At 41.4% G+C, this 16,911-nt stretch overlaps 1 protein-coding gene across 1 annotated transcript in view; it reads left to right on the top strand.

Moving 5' to 3' along the window:
- Nucleotides 1-12,762, top strand: part of XYLB (xylulokinase) — a gene marked incomplete at its 5' end in the record, with an annotated part of 82,293 nt that extends 69,531 nt beyond the window's left edge. Inside the window, 3 exons of the mRNA XM_082296029.1 lie at nucleotides 2,473-2,560; nucleotides 4,800-4,894; nucleotides 12,632-12,762. Of these exons, the coding sequence (XP_082152155.1) occupies nucleotides 2,473-2,560; nucleotides 4,800-4,894; nucleotides 12,632-12,715 (267 nt within the window). The 3' untranslated portion in view covers nucleotides 12,716-12,762. The remainder of the gene's footprint in view (nucleotides 1-2,472; nucleotides 2,561-4,799; nucleotides 4,895-12,631) is intronic.
- Nucleotides 12,763-16,911: the final 4,149 nt, after the last annotated feature.

The raw sequence follows: 16,911 nt of genomic DNA, 5'->3' as shown, positions 1-16,911 counted from the left end.
ATTGGTTAATTGCTTAAAACATTGGTCCTTACAGGAGTAATTCTGCTGAGGGTACATCAGGAAAGATTGGATTCACAGATGAGTTTGTTTTTAAAGCTGTACTTCCAGTTTGGGTGCCAGGAGGATCTCCTTGCTGTGGAATGGAGGCAGAGAAATGAATGTTCTTAAAATACATAATTTGGTAACATCCACAGCTGAAAAATCATGGGGTTGGGAGAGTGGTGGCTGGGGTGCCTGCTCTTCACGTATAACAATTCAGCTGTTTTAAAACTCATTAGAAGTGCCTTAAAATAATATGATCAATACAGTGTCATTCATTTAATTCAATCACTGGTTAATTGGATCTTTCTTTTTAATTTAATCAAAACCTCAGAAACCATATCAGTTGCATAAAGAATAACAGCTTCCACCCTTATCATGGTCAATTTTGGATAATTTGTTCCAGGGCTACAAAAGACTATCATTTAATTAATCAACGTTCAGTAACTCCTATATTTTACACCACAAAGGAAACAGGAAAATCTGTTAAAAAAATTTAGTAGAGCAGCTTTCTTCACAGTTCCAGTAAGCTTTTTATAACATATGTGGTGCTTGATTAATGACCACATGGAATACAGTGAAATATCTTAAGCAGTAGAACCTCTAACAGTGTCCTTTAAAATTATTTGTGAGTGATACCACAGTTCCAAATGACTTATTAAATATATGGACTTAGAATAATTTTTATTTTAGAATTGTGGTAAAAAAAAGTTATTTGTTAAATTGTTAAAATGTTATTTGTAGTATTACAGCACTTTTTAGCAATCAGTGTAGAGCTGCATTGTATGAGGCTCTGCAGAGATGAAAAAACAAAAAATTGTTGTCCAAAAGGACAATTTAAACTTAAGACAAGAAATGCCTACTAGAGATGAGGTAAAGATGCAGGTGGGAAATGTGTTGAAACAAGGTGGTAGCGTTGGCTGGCAGGATGGGCAGTGGGACTAGAGCTCTGTGACCGTATAATTTCCAGAGGACTTTTTAATAGACAACCATGATTAATTTTTCATTTGTCCTCTAGCATTGAAGCTCATGTGTTGCTCAATGCTTGCTTGCAAATGAAATCAGCCAATCTTGACTTGTCTGTCTTACTAGAAGAGAGTGACTTAAGTGTATAAGCTCAGGCTTTCATTGGGTTCTAGTTAGCAAACAGCTACTTTCATTTAAATTGTGAAAATCAGTGATTTTCAAAGGTTTTGATTTGAAGATTCTCCACAAAACTTCAGAGAAAGAAAAATCCTTTAGAAATTTCACATACTATATATTTCTATAGGTGATATGGATTGTACTTTTTAGTCATCTTTTATGAAGCCCTGGGGTACATCAGCAGCAGGGTTATAAATTCCAGGGTCAGGGTTATCTTGCACTAATCCAAATAGTTTGGAATGCTGGACATTCTGGTCTTATTTTAGACTCAATTGCATGGATTTAAGTCAGGTGTGACACTTTTTCCTTTGGCAAAAGTAATAAAACTAGCACAAGTTTTATCTGAATTGTTGCCTGCTTCTTGCATTGCTCAGCCTGAGGGGCACCTGCAGTCCTAGAAGTGATGAAACCAAAATGGAAAGCATTTGTTGACAAAGTTATTGGAAAGGAGTTATTGAACCTCCTATGTCCCTATCCAAATATGTCTTAATTTCCCCCCTTCTGTATTGTTTTTCTAAACCTAAACTGTGGGGAAGAGCACATGTACTCAGTGGATGTGAGGTGCTGATGGTGTTGATTTCAGTGCAGAACAATGTGTGGTCGAATAACTTTAGTATCTGTTGGATACCATAATAAATTCTTTGCCTGTAAAATTTTATTTCTATTACTCAAGCCAAGTGTCTCAATATATCTTCATAGCTAAGGTTCCCTTAAAAATAGGAAAACTGATAAATTTAGACACTATGTAATCAGCTCCTGTGTCATTCTCCCTGCTGATCCTAATAGGATGGGAATGGTGGAGATGAAGAAGAAAGGTTTAGCAGGCCTTCATATTGCTGGAGGTTTATTTTTATCCAAGCTGAGAACTGAGGAGTTATGACTGGTTCTTCTCTCCTTCCTTCCCACTTGAATCAGCCATAACACGATGGAAGAAAACAGGCTCCAGTTGTGGGTTCCTGAGCAGGTCTCCTTGCCGTGATGTAAGCCTTTAGCATGGGCTGATTGTGTGAGCTTTTGAGGGATGACACTTGAACCCAGTCTCCTCTGAGCTTGTAACCAAGAGATCTGGAGAGAAATGGGACTTCATTTTCTGGCTGCAGTCACCTCTCTAGCTCAGAATTACCAATACCCTGTTGTGTGACAAGTTCAGGCCTCATTGTTGTCTGCAGTGCTTCTTTCCACGGGTTCCTGAGTGCTTGACTGGGCCTTGGGACAGCTGCTTGTTTTCCTGAGCAGTGATGGAGGATTTCTTTTCCCTTTGTGTTTCATGGATGCTTTGATGCTCCTCAGGTCCTGTCTGATGTGTTCAGCGCACCCGTGTTCACCATCGACACCGCCAACTCTGCTTGTCTGGGAAGTGCTTACAGAGCAATCCATGGTAAGGCTGCCAGGAGACACTTGTGAGCAGTCAGGGAATTTAATTTCACTTGGTTAATACTTGGGATTAACGCTGCTGAACATGAGGGGGGAGTAACGCTGTGCGCGTCTGACTGGAAGGTCCCACAGGTCAAAGAGGGATTTTGCTCTTAGTACACTTGGATTAGGTCAGAGAATATCATTGACATCATAATTCCAAGCCTGGTGGCTGCTTCTCAGCCAAGGGATGGGGTGTGGGAAATGTTGGTACTGTCCAGGGAAGGTCTAGGACCCTCACATATTGAGTTGCTACATCCATGGAGGAATACAGCAAACTGAAGGTCCTGGCGTAGCCTGCTGCCCTGGTTTGTGGACTGGGCTGTAAACTGGGTTGCTGAAATCACCAAGCCAAACAAAAAGTTGATCCCACAAAGAAGATCTATGAGGGCAGGGACAACAGGACCAGTAATACTGCTGGCCAGTATTAAACTTACATTTATATCTTCCAGCTTTTAAACATCAAGTTGAGGGACATGCATGGCATCCTGGGCTCCATGCATTTTTTCTTGTAAAAGCATAAATCTTGGGATACTTTTAGGTTCACCAGTCATTTTGCTTCACCTACTGTGAAACAACAGTCCAAGCACCAGGTTTTATATGTTAATTAACTTATTAACATAATTAATGCATGCAGGTGTGTGTTGAGAGTGGGCTGTCAGCTATTTAAGACTTGAATCCCAACCATGAAATTTTATTCATGTATTTTTAAATGGTTTCTAATATCTTACAGCTAAACAATTCAAGGAGTGTGGAAATCCTTGTTTAGGTCATCTTTAGTTAGCCTCAGGTCTTTTTTATTAGAAGCTTTAGGATTTGGGCTTTAAGACCAGGGTATCTTCTCTAAAGGTTCATGTAAGACATGGGTAACTTCTCTACAAGTTCATGGCTAACTTCTTTACAAGTTCGTGGGATTGCAACAAGCATGGAAAGGATAGCATCAGCCATCAGAAGAAATCAGCCAAGTTTTAATTTTAGAAGCAAATTCTGCTGTCACATTATAGCATCTAAAGACTATATGCTGTCTTGCATTTGAAAACAGCACAGAAGATTGCACAGCCAAAACTTGGGTTGGTGTGTTTAATGCACACAGCATGCTCTCCTCTTTATTTCCAGAAAAGGCACAAGGGTTCTGTCAGGCCAGGTAGGCTTTTGCAGGACAGTGGAAACACTTGGATTATCTGTATATTTGAAGCTACAATGAAACCATTTTTGCACCTTATGGGTCGAGTTTCCACACTATTTTTCTTTATACTCAAACTTTGCCTACTGCTTCAGAAGCCTCCCGGCACCTAATGCTGCAGGCAAATTTTTTGTCCTTGAATGCATGTGAAATGTGGAGCCATCATTAAAGTTTGTGTGGATATTTTGTGTGTGTGGGAGATGTGTATTCCCTCTGCCAGTTTGGCATATGAGATGTGGAGGCTTGGCTGACAGAGCGTTTGAGCGAGGATTTCAGATGCTGTGCTGATGGAGGGACTCCTCAGCTCATGTCCTCTGCCAGCCAAGCCCCAGGGGGTTTGCTGTGTGTGTTCCTAAATGGCATTTTTGACTGATGCCTTCAGCTACCTCCCTCTTGGCCAGGCAAAGGAATTGAGGAAAAGTGAGGACTTACTAATATAAATTAAATACTGATGGCAAGGGCTCTTTAATAATATTACAATGTGCATCTGGGGTGTTTCACAGTTAGCCTGGGGTTCTTAGCAGGTGTACTGGGAGCTCCTGAAATGCTGTGATTTGCTCACAAAGCAAAATGCTGTGGTAGCAGAACTCCCCTATTATTCTGCTTCCTTACATATAAATATATTTAAAAATTTGTACTATATTTTCTTGAAAGTGTTTTCACTTCTCTTCATTTTTATGTTTAGTCACATTTTGTCCTTGAATCCCTTGCTTCCACATATTTTCACTGCTGTTTACTGTATTGTTGTAACTATAAATAATTACTGATATTGTTGAGTAGCATTTCTGCTGCTTACCTATTCCCCAGGGTATGAATTGAGTGATTGGCAAAAACTCAATCACAGAGTCCCCGCTTCCCAGGCTAGCTCATAGGAATGTAAGATATTCTGCCATTTATCCTTCAATCCTGAATGCTGACCTGACCAGGGAAGATCAATATAATGTATTAATTTGCTAGGGAGTCAAGGCACATCCCTCATCGTGTTTTTTTGCATTGATCAAGATTGTGATTCTCATTGCAGGACTTGTAGATGGGAGGAATGTGTCCTTGGCTGATGTTGTGAAATTAGCAGCGGAGCCCAGATTGGCTGTTACACCCACCCCAGGGGCTGAGGAGGTGAGCAAGCTTGGGAATACCATTTTTGTTTTCATTTCTTGTCTGCTTCAAAAGGTAGTGGTTTGCTAATTATTCTAGTAAAATGGATGAGTTTAGGAAAAATTTGGTTACACAACTCTTATTCCTTGTTGTGAAGACAGATTTGATTTTGGGAGATCTTTGGTGTTGTAATGATGATAATCACTGGAATAATCTGATCCCACCATCCAGGTCTGTGAGAGTGAATTTTCCTAACAGGGCATGACCAGAGAGCAAAATCTCTTCCTTAAGGATAGAAAAAGTTATAAAATAGGTTGAATTTGGATACAGGTCAGTCAGGTTGTAACTGATAGCCTTGACAAAATAGTCTGGACTTGTTTGCAGCAAGCAGCATGGAAAGAGGGGTGGTGACTGTGCTTTCTGGCTTATTGGAAAACATCTCCAAAAATCCTTCCTGTCTGATTGTAAACAGTGTTCAGCAATTGTATATAATCACTGGTAGCTCCCACTTGGAAAACATGCCAGCTGGGAGGGTTCAGTAGGCACAGGTCTTTGGTGCTGTGCCCATCCTGTGAATTTCAGCACGTCTGAAGGTGAGGCTTGTGCCTTATGGCCCACGTAGACAAAGCAGACGAGATACTCATTGTTGGTAACGATGGGATTCCAGCCCTTGTAAAACCCAGGAAGGAATCATTGTCTCAGGCTCTCCAGTGCAGCCCTGCACGTCTCACTCGCAGCCAAAGGCTTTAGTTTACAGGGGCTTTTGAAATATAACACGGAGTAATAAATAAACAATACAATATAGCAAGATTCCTAGAGAACATGTTTAAATAACAAAGGTGAATCTCACCAAGGTCTTCAGCTGTGCAAAAACTTCTTTTACATCAGCACAGCCTTACACACTCCACCATTTATGAGATTTGGATGTGCCCTAACTACAGGCAACAAGGTTTTAAAGCTTTTATTTAAACTGGGAAATTAATGATCTGCCAAAACTACTAACTCCCAGCTACATGTGTAGAGGAGCACCAGATATCATCATGAGTAATAATAGAAATGATCATGCTGTATTGTGCCTGCCAGCATATTATTTAATTATTAACTGAGATGGAGGAGCTCAGTAATCGAATAGAAGTCCCCTTCAGAAATATTAAGACATTGAATAATTTAAACTTGATTGATCTGATCTCATTTACTCAACCTTCCCCCCTCATTTTAAAAGATAAAATAATTAACAGCAGTGGCCTATGCCACGTGTGTTGCAGCGGAAGCTCTCTGCAGGGAACACACCACAGGAGCAGCTCCCTTGTGTCTGATTCAACCTCACGTTGCTGCCCTGTTCCCCCCCAAAATGCTGTGTGCTCAAAAGCTGCCAGCCTGGCTGGGGTGGAGGTGGGGAGAGCTCAGAGACCTGCTTTTGACCCCCTGGTGCTGCTTCAGCTGTAAAAATCAAGGGCAGGGAATACAGCTGTCACTCACAGGGGCCTTGCAAGCACCTTGTACCCCTGCAGGGGCCAAGCAAACCTGACTGGAGAGATTGCCAGGGAATTCATCTACCTCTTTCTATTTTGCTGTCTGCATAAAATGGCCTGGAAGCTAAAAGAGTTAATTATCTCCTTCTCAATACTTTCCTTTTCCACATGGTTAGTCCTGGCTCTCCTTGCACATCTTTTCATTGGTTTTAAATGATGTACAGTAGTGAATTGTTGCCCCAGTAGATAGGAGCGAATGACAGGGAAGTAGTGGCCAAACAGCATGGGAAGGAATAACCATTCCTACTCTTTAGCTTAGCTTTCCAGCTTCATTCCATTAAAAGCAGCTTCTTGCAATTACATATTCCACACCATTTCTTTTTCTTCCTGCCTTATAATTTTGCAGTTGATGGTGGATTCCCTGGCTAGTTTCATGGCTGTGAAACTGCAGAAAGCCAGAGGGCCTGTCAGTAATACACTGTGTTAGCATGAACAGTGCAATAAAAATTCATAATGCAATGAGTCAGTTTGATTCTGTTTTATGCAGAGCTGCATCTCCCTGTCCATCCAATTTCATTCTGTTGAGGTTAGAGCCTTTCACTTAAATGATAGTTCTTTTTATAAACTTCAAAGTCATCCTGAGGTTAAGTCCTGTCTTGCTGAGGAGCTCTTCTGAAAGAGTCTGGCTCACCAATGTGAAATTCCCCCAACCACTTCTTTACATTTTTTGGACGGCTACAGCTAGATCTTGGCAGGGTGGATAAAAAACAGGTCATAACACAGCAATCTGCTCTGGTTTCATCCTTTCTTCCTGGTATAGGTTGGAGACAACATGTGTTAGATCATTGGAGAGAGGAAAACCTCCTATAGACAGAGGTCGAATGCGACAGTTTGATGTAGCTTCTCCTTCATTGCCAAGGCCTATGCCCGCAGTAGGGGTTTCCAGGAACCAAAAATGCAAAAAGCGTTTCTTTGATTTCTGAGGGATCATTTGTGATAATGAATGTGATTTTAAAAAGCAAGGGCAGGGCGCACAAAGCAGCTCTTCTGGTTCAATTAAACTGATGGGCTGGTAAAATAGAATAAAGTCACAAGATGGGGAACATAGAGCTTGTGGTGGGCAATGAATCAGTAGTTAGTGGAAACTGAAGTCTCAAAAGTTCCAACTTGCCTGGCAACAATGTGACTTTGTCCTGTGGCAGACCATCCTGCCTTGAAGAGACTGTTTCAAAGAGGATGAATCCCTCTCTGTGGGTATGACCCCAGTCTGTTAGCTGGACCTGATTTCCCAGTATTTTTTGTAGGATATGGGTATTAATCTGAGCTTTTTTCTAATTCTGTCAATACCCAAACAGGTCATGAGGTGTTCTGGTGGAAATCACTGTGGTGATAGTCCATGGTCATTCACTCAACCAGCTCAAGTCAGTCATCTGTGGGTTAATTTGATGAATCCTTCTTCCTTTTTTTTCAGAATAGCAAAAATTAAAGAGTCATCTCACCTCTCTGGGGCCTCCTCTCTCCCCCGAGGAAAAAGATTAATCAGAACCACTAAGCATGACAAAAATAACCAAGAGATTCTAGAGCAATAAATATATGTTAACAGACAGAAATAATCTGTTATTCCAGCATTAGAATTCAGATCTATTTTAGTAATCTATTAAAACAGGGATGGTTGGCTAGTTGGTTAATTAAGCAAAAATAAAACATGAGAGAGAACATGATTGTCTGGGAGTTGGTCACTTGTGTTTATAGAAGCCGTGTGCCTGTGACATAGCGCCAGATTGGTTGTGATATTGTCCTGTGGGACTTTGTAGGGAGAAGGCATAGAGCAGCTCACTGCCTCTGGATGTGTGATTTTTGATTGCATTATTGACTCTGCTGAGGTGTATTAATCTTGCAAAAATTCAGGAAGGGAAAATGTAAACCTAACAGGTTTCCTTGACTTTGGCGAATTGCCTTGTAAGTGGGTGGATTTATAGAAGTGACCCTATTACCCAGGAAGGTTATAATGACCTATTTATTGATTTAAAATAATTCTATTTTGTTGAGTTAGATTTTGGAGGAGGGAGGTTGCTTTCTAGAATTGGTTTGGGTTGGTAGTTTAGTGCCGAGTAAGTAATAATAATGCAACCACAAAAAATATAATAGGTATTGATAGAAGTTTGATTAAGGTGATTTGTGTAGCCAATAATTTTTTTAACCTATTAAACTGATTAAGATAGGCTTGCAGAATGGATATCTGAAGTAGAGAATGTAATTGTTTCAGGTGTGGTTCCTTGGACAAGTCTTCAGAGTGTTTCAAAACACTGTTTCATTGTCTCTGCTTTATGACTATTCTTTCTCTGTTAAGAAAGGTGAACAACTGCTATGATTTGAAAAATAAAACAACTCTTGATTTCTTAAGCAAATCTCTATGAGTATTTTGACTTTGGTTTAAAAAAAAGGAACCTTTCAAAAGTAGCAAGTGTTTGTGAGAGACTGATTAATTTTAATCTATTCAGGGTAGATTAAATGTACTCAGGTAGATTAAAATTAGATAATCATCAGCATCATCTTTGTAATTTGTAAATTTTGAATTGCTCCAGTGATTGGCTAATGGAGCGTTGCAGGAGATAGGAGGATCCCTGTGGATGGTCACTTGTAGTAATAATTTGTAGCTGGTTTTGCTCTTAGAAGGTTGTAGGCACAATGTAAACTGTAAAAGCCCTGTTGGGTACATAGGCTGGTACTGTGGTGAGATGTAGTATCAGGATGGCACATTTTATTTGTTCTAGAGAACAAGGTAGCGTTGTATGAATGCATTTTTCAGAGAGGGCAGGTTAAATTAATCTCTGTTATAATGTATTATTTATCATTAGTATTTTCTTTGGATAGTTGTGGGACTGTCAGAATGTGACCAAATTGTCCCAGGAGAGAAGTTGAGGGTTTGTAAATGAAGCAGTCAGCATACTCTTGATGTTGTGGAGTAGGGTGTAAAGATAAACTGGAGAAAGGGCCATAATTAAGCAAGGACAATTAAATTATGGACAATAATAAGGTTTGTGTTGTGATACATGTAATTACTTTTGTTAAATATCATGGTTTGATAGATTAGGTTTGAGGCTATGACAGAGAGGGAATTTATGTCCTTGGTTTTTATGCATTATTGAGAGTCCTTTATTCCCTTTGGACCCCAATTATAAAAATACATCTATATAATTGCCTCAGGAAAGAGACTCCTGGAACTGCACAGGGGGAGTTGCCCAAGGTTCTGTGCAGGCACTTCAGTCGTGACAGACATGGAGCATCATCTTCCACAGACACACCTGAGTGGACACTCAGGCCATGCTCTGGGCTCGTGCTGTTTGGCTTTTCTTCTCTGTGTTTCGTGGGAGCTGCACTGCTTCGGCCCCAAACCTCAGCTGTCATGAAAAATACTGCTTGTGAAAAGCTTGAGGTACTACTGCACTTATCAGCTATGATGTACTGGTGGTATTACAGCCAAATTCCCTGAGGAGGAGGAATTAAAGGCTTTGCTTATCCCTCTGAGCTGTGCAGCTTTTTACCCCAAAGAACAGGAATAGAGTACAGGAAATATTCTTAATTATTTGTTTGCAATTTTTTTTCATATGGTCCATAATGCAGGATTCATTTACACTAATGGCTGAGAAGCTTATTGCAAATGCCTGAATTTCCTCAATTAGTAAGCTAAGTGCTTAAGTCCAATAAACAGGAAAAGAAACTGTGTCAGTAAATGTGGTTGTTCATTTATTTTGACACATTTTAATTTAGAGTGACATATTAACAATAATACTTCCCAGCCTTCTGGTAAATGCGTTGTGTGTATTTTGTAAAAATACTGATGGGCAAGTAATAGGGAGCCTGCTTTCTCAGTGCCTGAGCTCACTTACCAGTGCAGCTTTGCTGTGCTGAATCTTTGCTGAGAAGCACTTAGGGTTTATCAAATTTACAGAATAGTGAAGTAAGAAATAGCCAGTCTTCATTACAGATGCTTCAGTGAATAGAGGAGCTGGTTTTGTTTGAAATACTGATGTTCCCAGTATAGCCATAGTTGCCTGCTCAATGTTTTGTTTACTCTGAAGTGCATATTTACCAGAAATGGGAGCAATAATATTTTTGGGAACATGAAAAGGATATATATATATAATCTGTGCTTCTCTGAGCCCTCCAGGCCCTCATGTAGTTAGTTAAAAATACCATGCTGAGTAATGTGACATTTCATAATAGTGGTGCATTTTATTTTCTAACCCCATAAATCTGCATAAACCTCCAGGATCTCAGCATCACTGTCCTGTGGAGAAGAGGATGTGGGGCACACACATGTTAGATGCCTGGCCTGGGGTCACTGAATGAGTCTGTTGCAGAGGCAGGAGTGAGTAGGATTCTCTGCTTTAATCAGTGGAAAACACTGTAGGACTCAGCCAGTGTGAGATGGCTTTAAAAACCATTTTATGATGCCTTAGCTAACAAACAGTGACTCTTTCCAGTTGCTGTGCATGCTCCTTCTCTTCTACCCCTTCATATATTTAATCTGTTGTAGAAATGTTCTTTAACTTCTATAACATCTGGTTTGTAAAAAGATAGGAGTTGGTAAAAACCACTTCCTTCTGCAGAATGTGTCCATTAGGTCACTTCCACCTGCTGTTGTGGAAGGTGGAAATGGGAATGAAGACAAAAATCCAGTTTTCACTGGTCAGGCTTAAACTATCATTCAGGAGGAGGGAAACATAGAAACTGGGTGTTTTGCCATCAGTTGAAAGACAGAACAAAACCCCACTATTTTGTGTTTCCTAGATGAGAAAACTTTGTGATTTCTTTTCTTATCTGTTAAGGTGTGGCTGTTACAGACACTAAGGCTACCACAGGACCTGCAGTACAGAGACCTGCACAGAAACAACCTGGACTCCTACTGCATCCCCATCGTTTATACCTTAAAAATTCTCCTCCTGATTTTTCATGCATGTACACACACAGTTGTTGGCTGTCCTGAAAAGGATAAAATGCATTGAAATGCTAGATCTGGCTTACTGATGAGAGCAGTAATTCAGTTTGCTGGGTATGATTCATTATGGCTCTATAACCTCTCTGAACCTGGAGCCAGGAGCGAGGCTGCCTTGATTATGAGTCAGTGCAGAGGGCTTGTAGACCAGACTGGCAGCCTCTAGGATTCCCTGTGGCAGGGATATGACCTTATGGCATCCTCCTAAGGACTGCTCGAGCCTGTACCAGACCCTACACTGGCTCCTGGCAGTCCCTTTGTGCTCGAGCCAGCAAATGTGCGAAGCTGTCCTGGTGTGGCTTGTCAAAGTACTGATTTTATTAGAGGGACAGTTAACATCAGAGATAGGAGATAAGGAGAAAGGTGCATCTCCAAGATCTAGGTGAAGTACAGTTTTTGATTGGAGCCAGAGTAGAGATTTATTCAGGATTTCTGCTATGTAATAGATCTCACCCGTATCCAAAAGCACAGGACATGTTTGAGTGTGGGGTTTTGAATACATTTGAGTCTTGATTCTTCTTTTTATGGTTGTATCAACACTGGATCTAAACCTCCTGGAAAATTCTAGCTAGGGAAATACGAAAAAGCTACTCAGATACTCTGTGTAGTTGTGGATAGCAGCTGGGCCTGCATTTGTCCCCCTGGGCCTGGAATCGGGGAGTGAGGAACATGGCCACAGAGCAAATTATGGATGGGAAAGGTTGTGGCTGTGAAAGATGTGAAGGAGAGAAGCAGCTCAAACAGGTAGAGGAGTCCAAGAGGGAGAATGAAGTGCATTTTAAAGGCCCTGGTCAGCACATTGGCTAAGGAGGACCTGTCTGACTGTGCTGGAGGGTAGCAGTGGGGTGATTAGTGAGGCAGAGGAGGAGGGGACAGATGCACTGATCCATCCTGGGGCAGTGGAGGGAGGCAAGGACAGGAGTTCTGCCTGGGTGATTAGCACAGCTATTACTGAGGGGGCATGTCACACTGGGAGAGGTGACTTTAGCTGAGCTGCTTCTGCTGGAAGTAATGACTTCTGCTTAGAGCAAGAATGCAGTCACAATAAGAACAACCTGTGCGTGTCATAAAATTAAGCTGTAAAGGTGATGGTTAAAAGGACTGTGACATTTAAAGAGGGAAAACTCTGCAGCATTTTCATGAGCTAACTGGGGAAAAACCAGCCCAAACCTTCAGGTACCTGTGAACATGCAGCATTTTTCATATCTGATGATGGTTTTTAACTGCAGTGTAATTTAAAAATCTAATTTTTTAATGAGACATATTTATTTCTTTTTTCCTTTTTAGCTCTATTGTCCACTTCTGAAAAGATATGCTGAGCTTGAACAGAAGGTTATCTACAACCCAGTCCCTTCTTGTCTTGTGAAATAGAAGCAAACAAAATTTATATGTGGGCTGAGTGGACTCCCAAGGAGAAGATCAGAAGAGATTTGCTCAGAATTTACTGGAGCTGTTTAAATCATTTCATTCCTCTTTGTAGACAAATAATTTTTAAATGTCTGTGTTTGAGTGTGTTGGTGGGAAAAAATTACATTGTGATTGAAAACCTGATTAAAAAAGCATCATATTGCTCTGTGTGTTTGTGGCCTCAATTTTTCTTAGGTACTTTTCAGACTGTGCTTGCTGTTTTGGAAGAGCTGGGTGACAAAGTCAAGTGCCTTGTTTATGTGAGTCACTCTACCCTTCTCTGTCAGCTTTGATTCCATGTGTTTGGCATGCCAGCCTCTGCATACCTGTCGAGCAAAGTATCTTAATTCCTCAGCTTCTCCTGCTTTAATGTTTTGAGACTATCTTTCTGTTCATCTGTAACTTGGAGATGTTTATGTCTTTGCCTACACAAAAAGCATAAGCACACCGACTTAATCCTATCTTTCTTTAATATGTGGAGAAGGCTGATTAAAGTCTTTGAAGACTCCCTGGGATCCTCTGAAGAAGGGGAATTCTTGTCGCATGACACTGTGGAAAGCCTGTTGTGTGATAAAACACGATATGGCAGGGGTTTATAGATTGTGGAAAGCACAGAGATCTTAAGTGATGCAAACACCACTGCGCAATGTTTTACTTGACATCAGTTTTGTAAAAAAGAAAATAATAGACCAAACATTGGAAGTTTCACACATCTCTTTTCTGCTTCAAAAAGCAGTCAGTTCACCTGCATACCAGCTTAGGGTTATTCTTTTTCTTCCTCCTCCTTGTCATGGCAGCTAAATTCTCTGTGTTCTGCTTTGCTCTGAACAGGGCGGGAAGGTAATTTTTTTCTTCCACCCCCAGTATCCCATTTCTTTCTTGGAGATCTTGAGCAGAATAGCTGATTGTCTTGCTCTGTTGCTACTGTTTCACTTCAAATGTTTTAGTCCACATTAAGTAGCCTCTAGCTGAGAAAATCTTAGAAAATGTGAGCCAGGAGATCTTTCTGCAAAGATGTGTGGAAGTTGCAGAATTTGAATGAGCACCCCTGTGCAAGTGGGAACACTTTACTGCATTCTGTGGAGCTGGTATCTTTCCCTCAGGATACAATTTCTCCTGGGAATAAAGCAGATTGTTTAATGAAAGTGACTGAAGCCTTTCTTCCCTTCCTGTAGAAGCTGTAATATGTCTTGGGAATAAGCCAGGGAATTGTAGAGAGTAGAGGATCTCTTTATTGACTGAGAGCTGGATTGTGCTCCCGCTGGAGTAGGGTGACTCATATTCTTCACATTTTGAGGGCATAGGAGCACTCTCCCTATCCCTGCCACATCTCTGTTGAGAGTGTGAACCCTTTGCCATGACTCACCTCTGGAGTGGCCAGGGAATACTCTCATTCCTCCTGTGCTCTCCCTTTTGCTTCACTTTTGAGTACGAACAGTACCTTTTTGTTCACAACTGAATAATTACTACTTCTCCTGATATTAGCATGATTACTCAGGAAGGTCAAGAATTACATTTCCGAGTTGCTAAAGCAGACTTCTTTTAAGCAATTGCTTTAAAAGGTGGCATTAGAAATACACATCTATCTCTTTTATGTGCTTATTATTCTGGGTCCAAAGGTACAGTGCTAAAACATATAATACTTCTTGCAGGCCTCCACTGTCAGCAGCTGCTTTGTCATTGAGCAAGGCTGTAGAGAAATGCAGAATTAATTAATACAAGTTAGACAATGCCTGCTGGTTTAAGCAGCATTACCATCATCCTTAGTCTGAAGTTGTGCTTGGTTCCTGGTTTGATGTCAAAGCTAACCACACAGGGAAGGGGTTTGGAGAGGTCACAATCACAGAATGGGTTGGGTTGGAAGGGGTCACAGGGGTCAGCAGGTCCCACCTCCCTGCTCCAGCAGGGTCATCCCAGAGCACATGGCACAAGATTGTGTCCAGATGGTTCTGGAATATCTCCAGTGAGGGAGACTCCACACCCTCTCTGAGTGATCTGTTCTAGTGCTCAGTCACTGCCCAGTGAAGAAGTTCTTCCTCACGTTCAGGTGGAACTTTCTGTGCATCAGTTTCTGCCCATTGGTTCTTGTCCCATTGCTGGGCACCAGGGAGCGGAGGCTGGTCTATGTCAAGGCTGAACAACCCCACCTCCCTCAGCCTTTCCTCATAGAGAGACTCTCCAGACCCTTGATGACCAAGGGAAGGTCTTCCTCCTGACATTCATATACCCTGGTCTCCTGGGTCAGAGATTCCTGAGGGCTGGTCTTATCAGTGAAGACTGATGAAAGGAAGGCATTCAATAACTCTGCCTTTTCTTTCAGCTTTGTGCAGTTTTGGTGACAATTTCTTGAGTAGCTCATTTGGTTTGTCAGAGTGAGAAGATTATTGTCTCTTGTAGCTTTCTGGCTCTATTTGCTTGTGAAATGGGAGCCTCAAGATCAGTTTCTTACTCAGCTGAGGAAGATTAAAGCTTACATTTCCCAGCTCATAGCACATGGTAGAACATTTCTAGTTAATATCTTGGCTCCTAGCAAAGTATTATGTGGTGCTAGTAGGATATTGTCTAGATGATTTAACTACTTTCTGGGCTTGAGCTATTCTCTGGATAGGGAGAGGAGACACTCCCTTGTCTGTTGGGCTGGTCTGGGTCTCTCTGACATGTCCCACATTAGCATTAAAGTGCTGTTTCCTCAGGGCAGCTGTTGCACTGTGTGTTTGCTGCAGGAGTCCCTGAGAAAAGACTTGGGTGCAAGGCTCTGAAGGGCCAGGAGTGAGCTGCCACTGAATTATAGTATTGCTGTGGTGATGGGTTTATTAGGGCTGGCCTCTGAGGAACAGTGTCTGGAGTACAAGAATTTATAGACAAGCTCTTTTTTTTTCTAGCTCACCCAAGTTGCACATGTTCACTGACTAGTGTCTGATAGAATAAGACTCAATAAATCTTCTCCTTGAAAGGTCCTTTGAAGAAATGCTGCTGTAAGACTTCTACTACTCTTTTATTCTTGTCCTTCTAGGAATGCACATCAGCTCACCGAGGAAACACAGGCTTCTTGCTCTCACGTGCACATCCCTTTAAAAAAGTCCCCAGTGATGGAGGGATCTGGTGCCCTTTGGTTTCCAAAACCACGTGGGCTTTTTGCCAGCTTATCTACCTTATGTTACTCTGGTTGTCTGGAGTAGAGGTGGTGTTACGGTATCAGTTGGACTCGATGATCTGGGACTTACTTTCCAACCTTAGTGATTCTATGATTTAATCAACAGCTTAGCTAAGAGAAACCTAAAGGCAAGGCAATGTCTTCTACCTCTAAATATTTGACAGAGGTTGATTCCCTCCCTCCTCTACAGGAGACCTTACTGTTCTTCAAGGTGAGCAACATGGCATGCCCATCTTGTCTAGTTGAAAGATTAGCTTCTGTGTTTAAATATCTGATGAACTATTCCCAGTCTAGAATAACTTGATGGAAAATTGATCTCATCCCCTGTAAAAAACCCAAAACCCCTTGATTTCCACAAAGAGATTGTTTCGCTGCTGTCTAGCCTGCAGCTCCTGTCCTGCACAAGCAAAGCTGCTCTAGGTTGGAGGTGGGTCATGGAGTTACATGGAAAAATCCAAGCAGCTTCCCTAGCTCGATGGCCCCGTGCTCTCACCAGTCAATCAGAGCTGCACTGGATTCATCCACAAGCTCTTGCTGTACAACAACCCAAAGACAAACAGTTTTCTTTGCAGCCTGAAGTCTTTAAAATCTTTTGTGATGCAGCTGGAAACAAACAGGGAAAGATGTTTGCTTTTTCTTAAGGGATCAGTCTGAGAGAGTTGGAGCTCTGATTGAATAAGTAATGTACTGAAAAAAAATCTATGCTGTGTTGGGGCTTTAATAAGTAATTGAGCTGAATACTGCCGTGTGCAATCCCAGGGGGACCTCTTTGTTTTTCAGCTTGCTTTCCTTTGGAGTTGAGCTACCACCACAGATCACAGAGCAGTGCAGTGAAGGATGTGTATCTAAAGCCACAAAAAGCCAAAGCAGGACTTGGAACAAATCATTTGTTTTATCCTTGTTTCTATTACCTTGGTCCCCAGACTGCTGTGTACAGGTTAGGGGCTGAGGGAAAAACAGAGCAACATTTCAGAGAACTCAACTGTCTGGTCTTGGTGTTGTCATC

Source organism: Coloeus monedula (genome assembly GCF_965178545.1).
Source record: "Coloeus monedula genome assembly, chromosome: 1".
Classification (NCBI taxonomy): Eukaryota; Metazoa; Chordata; class Aves; order Passeriformes; family Corvidae; genus Coloeus; species Coloeus monedula.
Note: the sequence above shows the minus strand (reverse complement) of the source record. Positions and strands in the feature narration are given on the sequence as shown.